At 42.5% G+C, this 17,735-nt stretch overlaps 2 protein-coding genes across 3 annotated transcripts in view; one reads left to right on the forward strand and one right to left on the reverse strand.

Moving 5' to 3' along the window:
- LOC129862497 (N-terminal EF-hand calcium-binding protein 2-like) overlaps window positions 1–3,062 on the forward strand; it is a 169,651-nt gene extending 166,589 nt beyond the window's left edge. For both annotated transcript variants that reach the window (XM_055934230.1, XM_055934231.1), the window contains 2 exons: window positions 311–402; window positions 792–3,062. In XM_055934230.1, the coding sequence (XP_055790205.1) occupies window positions 311–402; window positions 792–820 (121 nt within the window). In that variant the 3' untranslated portion in view covers window positions 821–3,062. The remainder of the gene's footprint in view (window positions 1–310; window positions 403–791) is intronic.
- Window positions 3,063–3,156: 94 nt separating this feature from the next.
- LOC129861782 (putative sodium-coupled neutral amino acid transporter 8) lies at window positions 3,157–10,598 on the reverse strand. Its single transcript, XM_055932933.1, has 10 exons — window positions 10,179–10,598; window positions 7,039–7,237; window positions 6,616–6,772; window positions 6,401–6,505; window positions 5,614–5,671; window positions 4,778–4,892; window positions 4,319–4,466; window positions 3,954–4,153; window positions 3,797–3,848; window positions 3,157–3,678 (listed from the first exon to the last, which is right to left on the reverse strand). The coding sequence occupies exons 1-10, from the start codon at window positions 10,365–10,367 to the stop codon at window positions 3,570–3,572; spliced, it is 1,332 nt and encodes a 443-aa protein (XP_055788908.1). The 5' UTR covers window positions 10,368–10,598; the 3' UTR covers window positions 3,157–3,569.
- Between the last annotated feature and the right edge of the window lie 7,137 nt (window positions 10,599–17,735).

A 17,735-nucleotide genomic window follows, 5' to 3' on the forward strand; every position in this document is an offset into this window, starting at 1 on the left:
ATCTGGAGTCAGACTTTGGTTAAGCAGACTTCAGAGGTACAGAGCTCTATCACGGCAGGAACCTATCTACAGCTATAGCCACTGAATAAGGCTGACATACTATAATTACTTATCGATGTTTTGCGAGATGCGCTGAGGCTGTAACGAGTCTCTATCTTTCAAGTTCCCTATTCATATTTTACTGTTCACAATCACAATATCGTCTATGGGGCGTAGGAGAACTGAAGGAGTGAGCGTGTGTGCGTCTGCATGCATGGGTGTGCGAGTCTGTGTTTATATGTAATCTCATGCCCTCCACCTCTGTCCTCAGGCACCTCCAGGCTGCATCCTTCAAGGCCTTTCAACATGTTAAAGTTGACACTCTGTGCCAGCCTGAGGCTGTGTCCACTGTTGCTGTGCCAGGTTAGTCTCCTGAGAGAGAGCTGGCATAGAGCACAATCCCCTGCGTAATGCTGGCATAGTGCCATATATCTGGGATGGGGAGCCCTGATAGCGATGGAACCTACCGGGGGAGAGAACTGTTTGAAGTAGAGCAGTCAGGGAAAACACATACCCTGATATGATATTATATTTACTTATTGTTATCGGTATAAATGCATGTCATAGACTTACCTCAGGCAAACCTGAAAATGTATGACATTCAATTTGAATTATATTATGCAGTGTATCATCATTGTATTATCACATTGAGCAGAGAAACACTAGACCTGAGTGTGAAAGTGTTGTAAATGATTTATCTATTCCTGAGCTGCTTGTCTAACTGAACTCCCCCTCGCTCTCTCTCCCTGCAGCCGCCTGGTGCAGCCTGAGCAGAGACTGATGGGGGTGGAGACGCATCGCCTAAGTCCACAACACCCCCATCCTTAGCTCCCACATACCCCCTTTACCTCACTCTCACCCCCACAATCCCTCTTTCTCTCTTTTGTAAGTACATGTTTACACAGTGTCTGTTTGATATTGAGACAAAATGGAAGGCATCAATTGCAGGGAATATTAAACAGTGCGTTAAAGCGAGATTACCGCCATCCAATGCATTTGTTCATTATATCGTTCACCCTCAAGTCATTGTAGAAAAGAGGTGAACAGTTAACCTGCTTTTGAGGCTCTAGTGCATGTCATCAATTTTGACTAAAAGACATGAACCTGCTGCTGCTGCTAATGACAGTAATAGAGCCCTCAACATTCATCTCTATCAAGCTGTGAAGGTTCGGTTTTTTTCGTTGTGTTAAGAGTACTTGTATGAATCAGCAATGGATATATTAGCTGTTAAAGTCTAGTAAAATTATATGAAAACATGTTCTATTATAATTATATTTGTATTGACGTCTTGAGTGGTACAGTGCAAAATTCTTCAGAAAAAGCGGTTACAACAAAAGCAGGAAAACTTGTGGTTTGCTGCAGACAGTTTCCCTTTTGAACAACTCATCTCAAGCCTTAAACATCAGCATAGGGTTGAGGTTGTAGGATTTCCAATAATGCAGTTGCTGCAGATCCAACTTCACAGGATCGCAATCAATTTCATGAGGATATGCATTTAGATCTTGAGTTATAGTGTTGTTTTGAATGATGTACAGTGAGCAAATTTTAGAGCAGATGGTGTTAACTGTAGCATAGCCTACAGAGACTGTGCATAAAGTAGAGAATAAACACATGAGCAGAACATGATCCACACATGCACAGAATCTTTAGGACCTTTAGTCGAGGGAATAAAGATCTGGGAAAAGTCAGATCCACAGCCACGGCCCTCCCATAAACACAGAGTAATTTGATTTTAAACATCTAACGCACAGCCACATATTACAATCACAATGTTCATTGCAATTGAGCAAAAAGGAGATGTTTCACATGCCTATCAAGCAAATGATAGTAACAGAAAATATATCAGAAAGAATGTTCACCCACCAACCCAGTTGAATAACCTCTTGTGCACATCTAGGAGCATGACCAGTTTGTCCAACTCCAACAACCTGAAATCAACATTATCCAACAGACCCAGTCGAAAAGCACAATGTAAATTAATGAAATATAGCGATTACATATATTTAAAGTATGAGTGTATTACAAATGATCTCAATAAAAGTGTTTTTATCTATAAACAATAATGTATGAATCACTCATCTTGATCTACCTTTAGAGGGTGGAATCTTTCACCCACTTCTCCATTGAATTTCTTAGTTTGTTCTGTAAGCACATGGTGGTGGCAAGCTTGTCCTTAACCAATTGAGGGATATCAAACCCTCACTCCCCAGGATAAGATTATCATCTCAGATAATTACATGTAAGTATAGCAAAGACTGTCCCTGTTCACTGTAAAAATACAACTTTATTTACTTGGCTTTGATCGTAACTAGGACCACCACTGAAATGAAAATAACACATGTCCACTTCCATCTCTGGTGCTAAGCCACATTGCACTTTTCTTTGAGAGAACCCTGGACTTCTCCGTGTTAATACACCCGTGATATAAATAATAAATAGCACGCCTTGGGCTTCATATTAGCCTGAGCATCAGTATTACAGAGCAAGAGCATGGCTCCCTTGTTGACATAGACTTATGTGGGGAAATTCTACTGGAAAGGTTTTCTATCCGTAGCTTCCGTTGGGTTCTGTATGAACAGGTCAGAGCCAGTCAGAAAATGCCAATTCTATTTCTGTAACATTCCTGGCTGTTCCCTAAACTGTGCAACCAATTTTTTTCTCCCCGTCTCTTGAGTGCATGTTAAAATGAATGTCCAGTAACATATTTTCTATAGTATTTAGCCATGCTACTTTCACTGGGTTTTGTGGATTTCTTATTTTTCTTTTATAGTATTCCTATAAAAGGACAGACAAAACAAATATATACATGAATAGAAAATGGCATACAGAATGAATATTAACTTTTATGGCAGTGTTTAGAGAAATACTCATTCTTATACTTATGTATGTTTCAGTAAAATGGCTTTCTCTCTGAGTGTAGAGACTTATTGCAGGGATGCAAGTACTATATTTGGTCTTAAAACTGTTGAAATTCTAGATAATGTAGAATGATAAAACTCAATAAAATGGAAATACACCATGAATCTGTTGCTTCATTGCTTTACATTTCTGGGAAAGCATGCACATAACATGTAGTATGAAGACTAATGAAAAACAAATGCCAGTGCATATTTCCTATAAAACATTTTACTTCTGATAAACATGTCAATACAATGAAAAACATCGACATACTGTACACAAAAGGCAAAATCGTAACTTGAGACAGCAACCTATGTGAGAATACACCATTTATGTTCATTCAAAATATCAAAGCAAACACCACACACACACACACATTAACAAAAAGTGAAAATAACTCACTTCCCCCCCCCCATATGACATGTTCACTCTATGGCCATCCTTTCATTATGGCTGTAAATACTTTTTTTTACCTATTATGTAAACTTCCATTCCGATTTCCTTCAGTGTATCAGACAGTAAGCAGAACACATTGTGCAAATGAAATAATACAAAAGTAAGAAGAATAAGAATAGAAAACTCCCCTATTCCTACCCAGTAAACAAATCTCCCACAATGAAGACATGTGCCAGTTAGGGTTCGATCTTATTGAGGAGCTGTATGATGGCGATGGTGGTGCTCTGTCCAAAGATGAAGGCCCCACAAATCAAAGTGATCATCCCCCATGTTGTTAGGACCACTCTGAGAGGGAATGGGGGAGGGGGAGTGAGAAAATAAAGGAGAAACATGGTGTCAATGAAAAGAAGGATTTGGATGGATGAATGGTTTGAATGAGTGACCATGATTGGTTTAAACTCACCGTGTTTTGAAAGATACTTGCTCTGACTGCATGGCAAAAACTAGACATAACCCTGCACACAAGCAGATAAAGCAAACATACATTATCTCTGCTGGTTCGATTCACATACAACTGTGTGGGAGAGAGTGAAGGTGTGAAAGGGGGATAATTTTCCCACCTGGGAAGATGAAAATGAAAAATGCGCTGATTCCCCCAATGATACTGATAACCTTGCTGATGTCTGGGATGAACATGGCAATGAGCAGGGTGACGGTGATCCAGGCTATAGTCAGCCCCACGCGGCTACAGTTCTCATACGATTCGGTCACAACGTGGAAGCGCCGACGGAAACTCAGCAGTGGGTCCTGAATCACGGACCTGAGTGCAGAACGTTAGAGACACTGCAATGAGACTCACTGGGTCAAACAGACAAATTTACTAACATGTTCTTTATTTCAACATAAAATGTTCTGATTTAAATGGCCAATGAATGATATTTCTATGTAATGCCCATTATTAAATGCTCTCCAGCCATCATGTTACCTTCCTAGCAGGAGGATGATGGGAAAGATGGTGATGATAGAGATCCCAAAGAGCAGTCTTGCAATGATCATAAGGACATCGTCCCCTGTGTATGACATCAGAATATCTGCTGCAACATCCTTGCCAAATGTCAGGTATCCGTAAACACCTGAACCAGAAAGGGAGGGGAAACCTTCAAACACCAACTTTACCTAAAAGGTTCTTCAGCTGTCCCCATAGGAGAACCCTTTGAAGAACCCTTTTAGGTTTCAGGTAGAACCCTTTATGGTTCCATGTAGAACCCTTTCCACAGAGGAAACCTAAAAGGGTTCTACCTGAAACCTAAAAGGGTTATCCTGTGGGGACAGCTGAAGAACCCCTTTGGAACCTTTTTTTCTAAGAGTCTACAATAGTATAGTCACTGTGTTCACTACAATCACTTGGTGCTATGAGCTGGAGTATTGAAGGGATGAGTCTCACCAGTTAGAGAGTAAATGACCAGGCAGAAGAACATGGACACCACAGAGATGAACACCCAATGGGACAGGCTTTTGTTCTCCATGCTGCTGTAGATGGCTATGCAGGCCTCGTGACACTGGAGCACAGAATGATACAGAACAGAACATGGCAGGATCAGAATGCAAAGCTCAGAGAAACATGACTACATAGACCTGTGACAGGCTTGAGTCCTTTGAATCATTCTGGTGGCCACTTAGCTCTGGCCCTTACATTGAGACGATGTATAGCATGGGGCTCCACAGCTCTTAATGCTTCCAATCATAGAACGTCAGATCCTTTGTCACAAGCTGACAATTCAACTATATACATTACACTAGAAAGGTTCTTCCAGGCTTTCTATATCAAATTTTACTCAACATTCTTCCATCCACCTTCCTTCAGGATTCCCATCCTTCCTTTTTTTTCACCAGCTCAGTAATCAATCAGCCCGGGGGTGCAGGGGCTCAGGGAGCTGGGCTTTGTCTGCCTCTCTCCCCACTTCCCTTTTATTACATTTCTGACAATCCCCCTGTGTTTCCTTGATTACTCAGAAGATTACAAACAATATCTCTGAAAATGAGTAATATTTTCCAATTTTCCTCAAGTTAAAATATTGAACAGAGAAACAGCTTTCCTCTGCCGGATAGCCTGATGCTCTGTTGGACTGTGATGACTGACCAGTCCTCAATAGACAGCTCCTCAATTGACCAGAATTTGGGGTAAATGCCAGACTTTTAACCATTGGCTTCATAAAGAAAATAAATCTAACCTCACAAGTGACCACTTTGAAAACCAAACATGTTTGAAGCCGTACTCACCTGAAAGCCAAAGCAGATGGTCGGGATAACGCTGAACATCGAAGCCCAAGAGCTTATTCTACAGAGAGACGACAAGAAAACTTCAGAGTGGCTCTTAAAAGGACCTTTTCAACAAGACCTAATCTGACCTGAGGCAATTTCAGTCTTTTACAGTTTCTGTCAATCACACCGACACATTACAATGTGTGGGCTGAGGGCTCGGACTCCACTCCCAGACAGTCAAAATGTAGCTCAAAATGAAAATACCTTTAACAACGGAACAAGGACTAAAAGCTCCTAATATTATAGGGCATCTTAGATCCTGATCTCACAGACTTCTTTACAGGTTACATTTAACTTGAAAGCATTTTCCGACTATATCGATATGATTTTATGATAGGCCTATCCTGAAGGCCATCACATAGGCCTATCCTGAAGGCCATCACATAGGCCTATCCTGAAGGCCATCACATAGGCCTATCCTGAAGGCCATCCCATAGGCCTATGCTGAAGGCCATCCCATAGGCCTATGCTAAAGGCCATCCCATAGGCCTATGCTGAAGGCCATCCCATAGGCCTATGCTGAAGGCCATCCCATAGGCCTATGCTGAAGGCCATCCCATAGGCCTATGCTAAAGGCCATCCCATAGGCATATGCTAAAGGCCATCCCATAGGCCTATGCTAAAGGCCATCATATAGGCCTATCATAAAATCATATCGATATTGTTCACGTCACTCAGACTATGTAACAAGGACATAAATTGCTCAAAGGTCAAACTAATATGAATTGGGATTACAAGCACTCACCCACTTGTGTACAAGGGGGATATATGCACCTCACTGCCCTCTCTTGTGTGATATTTCACAATGATGGCCACTGTTAGGTATGTAGCCGCCAGAGTACCTAAAACACTTCAAAAAGAGGGAAAGGGTTGAGCATAACATGAGATTGAATATGGCAGTAACAGCCATTGCAAATCTTTGCAATGCTGTAGTACACTGCCCATAAATTACTCACTCACCTGATGTACTTCTGAATACTGATCTCTTTAGGGATGGAGAGAGGGAGGATGAGGAAGACACACAGGAGGATGAGGGCGAAATGTGGGTGTGTGTACCAGTGGTATGGCATATCTGTCTCAGGCAATCCAGTGATCAACTCATAAAGGGAGATGCATACTGCAACACAAACACATAAATTACATAAAGAAACATGTATCAGATACTGTATATGAAGTTGAAAATATATATCATTAACCTATTTCCAATGATCATCATTACATCATGAGAAGAGGGGACAGAAAAATCTGATGATTTCAAAGGCTCCAGAAGAAATAGTTCAGGAAGGAATGACTTTATTATGAAACGGTAACATAATCCAGTAAGAGATAGTTAGGGAGTCATGCAGGAGTCATGCAGTCGGGGAGAAGCATGAAGATACTCACGTTTCTCCAGCTGGTCCGACACTACGACCAGGAAGGCCACAGAGATCATGAAGAGGTTGAAGATGAAGACGACCTCACAGAGCTGCCCGATGGCAGGCCCACACACATCCTTCACCACGGCCTGGTACGTGTTCTGACCACTGATGGATGAGGAGTAGCCCAGGATTACCAGGCCACTGATGAGGAACACCAGGGACACCTGGGGCAGAGGAGAGATGAAGATACAATCAAGAGGTTGCTGAGTGGGAGAAGAGAGATGTGATTGAGCAAATAATAAGAGAGTAGGTCTATAACGGATTGGTCTGGCTGACACCAAACTCGAAGTCTTTGTGATTCATGTCAGCCAGGCTAATAAAGGAGAACATGGATGAGGGGAAGGGATAACCAGAGGGAATTTCATAGAAAGCTGAATTTAGTGTGTACAACTGCTGAGAATGATGTGTTTGACTGCAGTGCTTTATATTGATTATATACTAAATGAAAAAAATTGAAATTGTCAACAATGATGCTATTATTTGATTAAGAATATGTAGGCTACCCAAAATTAATCAATTATGCAAGCTATCCGGCTCTCGCCGACACTACGGTGGCAGGCCTGATCACCGACAATGATGAGACAGCCTATAGGGAGAAGGGCAGGGAACTAGCAGTGTGGTGCGAGGACAACAACCTCTCCCTCAACGTCAGCAAGACAAAGGAGCTGATCGTGGACTACAGGAAATGAAGGGCCGAGGACGCCCTTAATTCACATTGACAAGGCTGTCGTGGAGGGGGTCGAGACCTTCAAGTTCCTCGGTGTCCACATCACTAAGGATATATTATGGTCCAAACACACCAACACAGTTGTGAAGATGACACAACAACACCACTTCCCCCTCAGGAGGCTGAAAAGATTTGGCATGGGCCCTCAGATCTTCAAAAAGTTCTGCAACTGCATCCTTGAGAGCATCTTGACTGGCTGCATCACCGCTTAGTGTGGCAACTGCTTGGCATCCAACTGCAAAGCGCTACAAAGGGTAGTGTGAACGGCCCAGTACATCACTGGGGCCGAGCTCCCTGCCATCCAGGACCTCTATACCAGGTGGTGTCAGAGAAAGGCCCTAAAAATTGTCAAAGACTCCAGCCACCCAAGTCATAGACTATTCTCTCTGCTTCCACACGGCAAGTGGTACCAATGCACCAAGTCTGGAACCAAAGACTCCAGCCACCCAAGTCATAGACTATTCTCTCTGCTTCCACACGGCAAGTGGTACCAATGCACCAAGTCTGGAACCAAAGACTCCAGCCACCCAAGTCATAGACTATTCTCTCTGCTTCCGCACGGCAAGTGGTACCAATGCACCAAGTCTGGAACCAACAGCTCGAACAGCTTCTATCCCCAAGCCAAAAGACTGCTAAATAGTTAGTTAAATAGTTAAGCAAATAGCTATCCGGACTGCGTTGTCCCTTTTTGCACTAACTCTTTTGACTCATCACATATGCTGCTGCTACTGTTTACTATCTACACTATCTGTCAATTTATTCCTAGTTATATGTACATATCTACCTCAATTACCTTGTAGCCCTGCACATCAACTAGGTTCTGGTCCCCAATGTTCCCTCTACGCTACGCATGTGTCTGGGAGCGTAGCACGTGCAGAGAATCACAAGGCTTAACTTCACTCAACTTTCTAGAGTTTTCCTCGTTAGTTAACACTATCAACATTTCCCTTTACTGTTGAAATTGTGATCGAATTAATGCAATATTAGCCACTTTCAATGCAACATACTGAAACAAAACGAAACTATGCAAGACTTAGTATGCAAAACTATGCAAGAGATTTTGTTGTAGGCAGGGCCCATCGGAATAGGCATGTATGGCATGACTCAGGCCCATACTCTACACAGACTGGTGCGCCATAACCAATCAGAGCTGCAGTAGGCCTATACGCAAATAGACCATTGCCATATATGGATATGTACCATTCACTTTGAACTGGACTGTTTTACAGCATGAGCGGTCGTGATTATTATGCACCTGTTTTGAGATCAAAGCGAGAGATGCATGTAGCCACGTGTGCACATTTGTTCATATTCTTTGCTAGATAGTGAGTCATTAGCTCAGTTATAGCTAATGTGTAGTCAGCAATGAGGGAGTAATTGCTTCCTACAAGAGCACAAACCTGTACGTTTCCAGCCATCTTTAAAAAGCAGTCAGGTAAAGAGTTTTTTTATGTCTTAAAGGGGCAGTGTTATATTTTAAAACAGGCTTGAATAAGCTAAGTAGCCAATAGGCAGAGGGTAGCATAATTTGTCTGATTCTCTGTAATAATGGTATGGGAATAATAATAAATAGTATTTTGTAAAGTGGTTTCTTGCATCAAACAACACAACAAAATGTTCAGTCACCTTCTTGTCTGAAGGACAAGTGGATAAACAGGTTAATGTCAAGCCCAACATGTTTTTTTCAAAAGTCTTGTGGAATGTAGGCCTACATTGAACACCACATATTGGCTGCTACTGTAGGATGAATGATACAACCTATTTCCATGTTAAAATGTTGTGATGCATTTTCTCCACCGTTTTTTATGGTAGGCCTACATTATGATCAAATAGTCACAGTAGCCTACTTGGACACTGTTAAAACAGTAAATTAATGGGGGCATAACCCCAGTATTCACAGTAAACGTGTGCTGGAAGTTGCACAGAATTTTCCCAACCTGAAGTTTGCTCAATGCAAAAAAAAACGAAGGAACAGTGCTGGTACCCCTTGTATATAGTCAAGTCAACTCCTTATGTATCTACTATCACGTGTTTTACTTTTCTATTATTTATATATTTTATTTCTCTCTGTATTGTTGTGAAAGCCAATAAGTAGACTGGGCATTTCACTGTTCGTCCACGCCATTTGTTCACGAAGCACGTGACGAATACAATTTGACTTGATTTGATTCCCAAAACGAATCACCAACCAATTCTAGATGGTTCGTCCTACACAGTAAATGACACGACTAAATCAATAGGTTTGGAGTAGGCCTATATATATCGTTTAAATTTGTTTAAATGACGTGTTAAATCAGGAGGTGGTTAAAATGACGTTTAATAACAGGAATGCATCAAATAAAGTAAGTTGTGTTACTGGGGTCAGTAACGTCACTTACCATCTCCACTGCGACCGCGGAGCGAATTCCACCGGCTTTCTCGAAAGCCCATGGGAAGTTGAGAAGTCCCGCTCCAAGCGCAGATTTGAGCATGATGAAAATTGCTCCCAAAGATCCAAGTCTTGGGCCATCTGTATCGAGTGTGGGCTTGGCCAGCAAGCTGATGCTTTCTCTCGCCAACTCTTCCATGCTTTGTCAGATTTGCTTCAAACTCTCCGAAAAACCTCTGCGACTCGTGCCAGGCGATGTGTTCACAGGAATCTGCTCAAGAAATAAAGGTGAATTAAAAAGGAGGCTGGAGCAAGGATTGGGTTGGGAAGGTCGGTGTACTTTTCTTATTTTGATTTCCTAGTCAAAAAGTAGAGTGGAAAACAGAAAACGGCTAGTTTTTAGTTTCTGAATTTGAGAAAAGAAAATTGTAACTCAACTTGTTCTCTAATTTCTCTCATTGATTGTTTCAAAGTTGGACATGGTATAACTAAAACAATTAACATTTGACATTTGGGGATTTTAGTTTTTCATTTTGTCCATACCTGGAAGTACACTCCCCCTCATAGAATATTCATGAGTCTTAGGGGGTGTGGTTAGAGCCAAGGTTGGCAGCACAAAGAAAGGCTTAGCCTGTGTGTGCCAGGAAGAAAAAATGCTCATGTTAGCTAAGATGCAGAATTTATTATGAAGTTAGCATGCCAATAGAACAAACTCAACAAATGTCAGCTGACTAGCTAGCCCTACCTGGTTACTGACTATAGTCATGCTAGCTAGTAGTAGCTAGTGGAAGTAAGTTAGTCCCTCAACCTGCAACAAGATGAAGCTGCACGGCCAAAGCTACCTGCTATGGAAAGGTCAGATTTCTCCATTACTTTCTGTTGACAAAATTCTAATAAAAGGTCCACTGTTAAGGTGCCTCAAACTCCTGTGCTGAAAACCCTATTGAATGAAAACTCCATGAGAAAATCTGTTAGCCAGCAAGTGGGAGGGTTTTTAGCAGTTGAATTAAATCTATTCAGTGCGTGCAAGGGAGTCACGCAAAAGGTAAGTCTGAATACCAACTACTGAGAAGTGTGTAGGAAAGGCATATATTTCCTAATTAGGAATTGGCCCATAAGTGAATACAGACTTAGATCTTCCTTGAATGTGTGTAAGTAGGTGGGGGCGGGGAGAGGAGTGTACTGCAGGTGTGTGTGGTGGCCTGCCTGGTCATTTGTTAGTGGGCTGTAGCCTCAGGCCTTTGCCTATTAATTCTTTGACCCCTCACCTACAGTGCTTGTCATAAAAAAAAGCTAGCTGGCCCATGGATGCAAACAATGTTCTTCCCCAGAAACATAGCAAAACAACATCTGTTTCAGTAGATATAGTTAGCTAGCTATATAGCTAGGTGTCATCATCTAAAATAAGACAGTTCTTATTTGACTGGTGGTCAGACCCATCTATGTGAAGCTAGCCACAATAAGTATTTGCCACAATAGTGGATTTTGCGGTTAGCCTTCAAAATAAAAGTATGTCATTGACGGTGAGGAAAATTAATACAAATAGTAGAATTATGCCATACTTGAATAGATCATGCTAAACGAGGTTGGAATGTTATATAAAATGAACAAAATACAATTTGTTAATTTGACAGATATGAAATCACACTGGATGTATTATACTTTAGAATTGCATTGGGAGCATACTTATTTCACTGTACAGCCTTACCTGTGGATTGTGGATCCATGACATGGGATATCAGTCTACTCAGTGACACCCAGAGGACATTAGCATCATAGCTCTTATTGCGGGACTCTGAAACAACTGTGAATTGGGCCACATTTATTGTCAACCTATGTGTGTTGAACACTATTCCTGAGGAAAAACAATACTGCTTAGATGTTTTGTAGTCTGATAATTCTGAGGAGGACGTTGGGAAAAAATATCTTGGGTATTGAGTAGACTGATACCCCCATTTCATTGATCCCTAATCCTTAGGTAAAGCTGTACAGTGCCATATGAATGTCATTACACATAATAGGCTGACTGGGGAGGGGATTTCACACAGTCCCAGTCCCGCGATAAGAGCTACAACACTAATATTTGCATAAACACTTCACAGTGTGTTCTGTGGGTGTCACCGAGTAGACTGATTCCCCATTTCATTGCTTCACATTCCAAACTTGTTTAACATTATATAGTCTAAACATGGCATGATTCCACCAATTGTAACCTTCTGCATCACTTTCAAAAAGGTACTTTTATTTTGAAGGCAAACTGCAAATTACACTATTGTGCCCAATCCTCATTGTGGCTAGCTTCACAACACATGTTCTGGTTGAGCGTCACTCGCCAGATTAAGTTAGCTTTGGGCAACAGGGTTAAGTAGCTGGCTAGCTATTTATTTTCATGAACTGAAGTTCAATTTCAGTAGTCAAACAACAAGTGGCTACCAAGCTAATACTTACTCACAAGGATTCCTAAATCATTGCTAAGATTAATGAAAATGACTGTAGTTTCTCCTGGTCATTGTTTTCAGGCTGGTGGGATTGGTGCTAGCTAGGTACCAAGCTAAAGCTAGCTACCCCAGAAGTTGCGATCATCCAAATAATGCTTTATTACCAACCCAGTATTGTTAACATATCTTTCTTGATCGGTGTTTGCTTGTTTGCATTTTGTTACATTTTTTGGGTTTACAGCTTTGACAGTGCTACTGATAGTATTGGTGGCGTTTGACTTGCACGTGCAAATTCAGAACCCACAACATTCTATAATAGAACTGTGTTGTTCGACGTATCTTTTTTGACACTCAAAAACCCAAATGCCATTCCATAGTATGTTGTGACGCTACTACTGTGTAACTCCGGTAGGGCTACATCTGAAAAATAGTGCACTTGGTGGTGTGTACCGGTGCTCAACCAGTCGTGAAAGCCAACATCACCACGACAGAGAACGGTTGATTGTCAAGGGCAATGAATTCCATTCTCTTGGCGTTAATGGATTTCGCCTTTGTGTTGTCTCGCTGAAATGTTCTTACTCTTTCAAATGACTGCTCGACTTGTTGACTGCTCGATCCACACAGCAGACATTGTGGGAAAATTTTACGTGGCGTCATTACGTCATGTACCTACGTTACGTAGGTATGCACGTCAGCTTTGACATCGGTTTTGCACATCGGCGTTAAACTAGACATCAGGCTAATGTTGGCATTTTTAGCTAATATCGGCCTATTCCGATATGTTCACCGATAGATCGTGCATCCCTAATTGTAATGTTTTTAAAATTGTATAGACTGCCTTATTTTCCCTGGACTCCAGGAAGAGTAGCTGGGGTTCATCAAAATAAATACAAATTATATCTCATTTAGTCTTAGCTTGTAACTTATACAATTATTTGATTTTGGATCACAGGTCAAATGCAGCAATTACATTCAAATTCTATTACTTATCAAGAGAAGGAGGGGAGGTAGGGAGACAGGTTTCTTCAACCAAACCCATCTATGCACTCTCTCCCCCCACAACCACATCCCCCATACAAGTGCCATCTGTCAACTTTCAGTAAAAACCACACATGAAGCAAATTTAAACATTGAATTAAACCGATTTAATCAAAGGGCAGTTGAACAAGAGTGAGCAAAGTTTGGTGTGAGGGGGATTAAGTAGTTGATTTGGCAACCTGACAGCATGGCATTGGTGCCAACAGTAAAACAACTTACCCCAATGTATCCTGGAGAGAAAGAGAGAAAGCAAGGGGCAGTAGAGGAATCATTTGAATTCTGTGAGATGGATGCAATATTTAAACACACAGGTAATTAGTCTGATGTAGACAACCAATGTGAAAGTGTCTAGGGGTGTTCTCTCGGTAATACCACACAACATGTGAGAAATTGAGAAACGCATCTTGAGAGCATCGTGCCTAAGAGGTAGTGTAAATAAGGGACGTTCCTTGAAGGATGGGGAAGGAGAAGAGGGTCTCAGCTGAAGTCCAAGAATTCTGATATGTTCTGTCCAATTGTCCCTTAAACAGACCTGCAGGTGTAATCAACCAGCCTACATACCATCTGTGAGTGAACTGTGAGGATTGTCAAGACAGAGAAATAGATAGAGGGACAGTTAACTGTTCATTTGAGTTTATTTATTCCACTTGCTTTGGCAATATTATCATATGTTTCCCATACCAATAAATCCCCATTGAATTTAAAATATTGTAAAACTGTTCTAGAGTCATATTGTCTCAGTACAGTAGGGTACAGCATCAGGGTGTTGTAAGAGGCGGTAATACAGGACCTTGAGAGCATCATGTCCACTGGATAGGGCTGAGTGACTGAACTGTGTGTGTGTTTGATCGAGAGATACTCAATGGCCAGTTTATTCCGTTCACGAAAATGGTTTGCCTCTACAGATAGCGAGTCACGTGGACGCGGCTTGCTATATAAAGCAGGCAGACTGTCATCGAGGCATTCAGTTACTGTTCAACTGAATGTTAGAATGGGCAAAACGAGTGACCTGAGCGACTTTGAGTGTGGTATGATCAGCGGTTCCAGTTTCTCAGAAACACTCGGCCTCCTGGGCTCTTCACACACCACAGTGTCTAGGGTTTACTGAGAATGGTGCGACAAACATCCAGTCAGCGGCAGTCCTGTGGGTGAAAACTGCTTGTTGATGAGAGAGGTCTAAGGAGAATGGCCAGAATCGTGCAAGCTAACAGGCAGGCCACAAACCGGCAAATAACGGTGCAGTACAACAGTGGTGTGCATAATGACATCTCGGATCGCACAACTCATCGGTACTTGTCACGGATGGGCTATTGCAGCAGACAACCACACTGGGTCCACTCTCAGCTGGTTGGTGTGTTTATGGACATATTCAATCACTCCCTATCCCAGTCTGCTGTCCCCACATGCTTCAAGATGGCCAACATTGTTCCTGTACCCAAGAAGGCAAAGATAACTGAACAAAATGACTATCGCCCCGTAGCACTCACTTCTGTCATCATGAAGTGCTTTGAGATACTAGTCAAGGATCATATCACCTTACCTGCCACCCTAGACCTACTTCAGTTTGCATACAGGTCCACAGATGATGCAATCGCTATCACACTGCCCTGTCCCATCTGGACAAGAGGAATACCTATGTAAGAATGCTGTTCATTGACTACAGCTCAGCATTAAACACCATAGTACCCTCCAAGCTCATCATTAAGCTTGACGCCCTGGGTCTCAACCACGCCCTGTGCAATTGGGTCTTGAACTTTGACAGGCCGCCCCCAGGTGGTGAAGGTAGGAAACAACATCTCCACTTTGCTGATCCTCAACACTGGGGACCCACAAGGATGCATGCTCAGCCCCCTCCTGTATTCCCTGTTCAACCATGACTGCGTGGCCATGCACGCCTCCAACTCAATCATCAAGTTTGCAGATGACACAACAGTAGTGGGCATGATTACCAACAACGACGAGACAGCCTACAGGGAGGAGGAGAATAACCTCACTTAATGTCAACAAAACAAAGTTGTTGATCTTGGACTTCAGGAAACAGCAGAGGGAGCACCCCCCTATCCACATCGACAGGAGAGCAGTGCAGGTTGAAAATCAAGATCCTCTGCGTACACATCACGGACCAACTGAAATGGCTCACCCACACAGACAGTGTGTTGAAGAAGGCGCAACAGTGCACAAACTTTTACAGATCCACAATTGAGAGCATCCTGTCAGGCTGTATCCACCGCCTGGTATGGCAACTGCACCGCCCTCAACCGCAAGGCTCTCCAGAAGGTGGTGTGGTCTTCACAACGCATCACCGGGGGCAAACTACCTGCCCTCCAGGACACCTACAGCACACGATTTCACAGGAAGGCCAAAAAGATAATCAAATCAAATGTATTTATAAAGCCCTTCAACTGATATCAACTGATATCTCAAAGTGCTGTACAGAAACCCAGCCTAAAACCCCAAACAGCAAGCGATGCAGGTGTAGAAGCACGGTGGCTAGGAAAAACTCCAGAGGAAGAAACCCAGAGAGGAACCAGGCTATGAGGGGTGGCCAGGCCTCTTCTGGCTGTGCTGGGTGGGGATTATAACAGAACATGGCCAAGATGTTCAAATGTTCATAGATGACCAGCAGGGTCAAATAATAATAATCACAGTGGATGTCGAGGATGCAACAGGTCAGCACCTCAGGAGTAAATGTCAGTTGGATTTTCATAGCCAAGCATTCAGAGTATCTCTACCGCTCCTGCTGTCTAGAGAGTTGAAAACAGCAGGTCTGGGACAGGTAGCACGTCCGGTGAACATGTCAGGATTCCATAGCTGCAGACAGAACAGTTGAAACTGGAGCAGCAGCACGGCTAGGTGGACTGGGGACAGCAAGGAGTCATCAGGCCAGGTGAGGTGGGGGGGGGGGGCTGCTGCTGAGAGAGAGATAAAATACACTTAAATTCACACAGGACACCGGATAAGACAGGAGAAGTACTCCAGATATAACAGACTGACCCTAGCCCCCCGACACATAAACTACTGCAGCATAAACACTGGAGGCTGAGACCGGAGTGGTCGGGAGACACTGTGGCCCCATCCGACGATACCCCCGGACAGGGCCAAACAGGAAGGATATAACCCCACCCACTTGCCAAAGCGCAGCCCCCACACTACTAGAAGGATATCTTTATATATATTTATATGTACAAATTCTTATTCCATCCCTAATCAAGGGCAACAACCACCTGAGCCACTGCCTGTTCACCCCGCTACCATCCAGAAGGCGAGATCAGTACAGGTGCATCAAAGCTGGGACCGAGAGACTGAAAAACAGCTTATCTCAAGGACATCAGACAGAGAGGCTGCTGCCTACATACAGATTTGAATCATTGGCCACTTTAATAAATGGATCACTAGTCACTTTAAATAATGCCACTTTAATAATGTTTACATGTCTCATGTATGTACGTCTCATGTATGTACATCTCATATATATATATATATATATATATATACGGTATTTTATACCATCTATTGCATCTTGTCTATGCTGCTCGGTCATCGCTCATCCATATATTTATATGTACATTTTCTTATTCCATCTCTTTAGATTCGTGTGTACTAGGTAGTTGTTTTGGAATTGTTAGATTACTTGTTAGATATTACTGCACTGTCGGAACTAGAAGCACAAACATTTCACTGCACTCACATCTGCTAACCATGTGTATGTGACCAGTAAAATTTGATTTATCTAAAAACAAGAATAAGTGGCTCCAGTGGGCACGCAATCACCAACACTGGACAGTTGAGGAGTGGAAGAAAAAAATCACCTAAAACAAATCCCGGTTCCATGCTGATGGCAGAGTAAGGATGAGTCCATGGCCCCATCCTGCCTGGTGTCAACAGTACAGGCTGGTGGTGTAATGGTGTAGGGAATGCTTTCCTGGCACACGTTAGGTCCATTAATACCAATTGAACAATGTTTGAACGCCATACCTTGTAGAATCAATGCCCCAAAAAATTCAGGCTGTTCTAGAGGCAAAGGGGGGTCCAACCCGGTACTACTATAGATAGGTGTTATAAAGATAAAAAAGATAAAAACTGGCCACTGT

This window comes from Salvelinus fontinalis, chromosome 9, assembly GCF_029448725.1.
Source record: "Salvelinus fontinalis isolate EN_2023a chromosome 9, ASM2944872v1, whole genome shotgun sequence".
NCBI lineage: Eukaryota > Metazoa > Chordata > Actinopteri > Salmoniformes > Salmonidae > Salvelinus > Salvelinus fontinalis.

Excerpts from the sequence above, each read along its gene's own strand:
- LOC129861782 (XM_055932933.1), bottom strand. The coding sequence starts at position 10,367 with ATGGAAGAGTTGGCGAGAGAAAGCATCAGCTTGCTGGCCAAGCCCACA. Across the intron at positions 6,506-6,615 it reads AGTATTCAGAAGTACATCAG|TGTTTTAGGTACTCTGGCGG; the intron begins GTGAGTGAGTAA and ends CTCTTTTTGAAG. Across the intron at positions 3,679-3,796 it reads CAAGTATCTTTCAAAACACG|AGTGGTCCTAACAACATGGG; the intron begins GTGAGTTTAAAC and ends ATTCCCTCTCAG.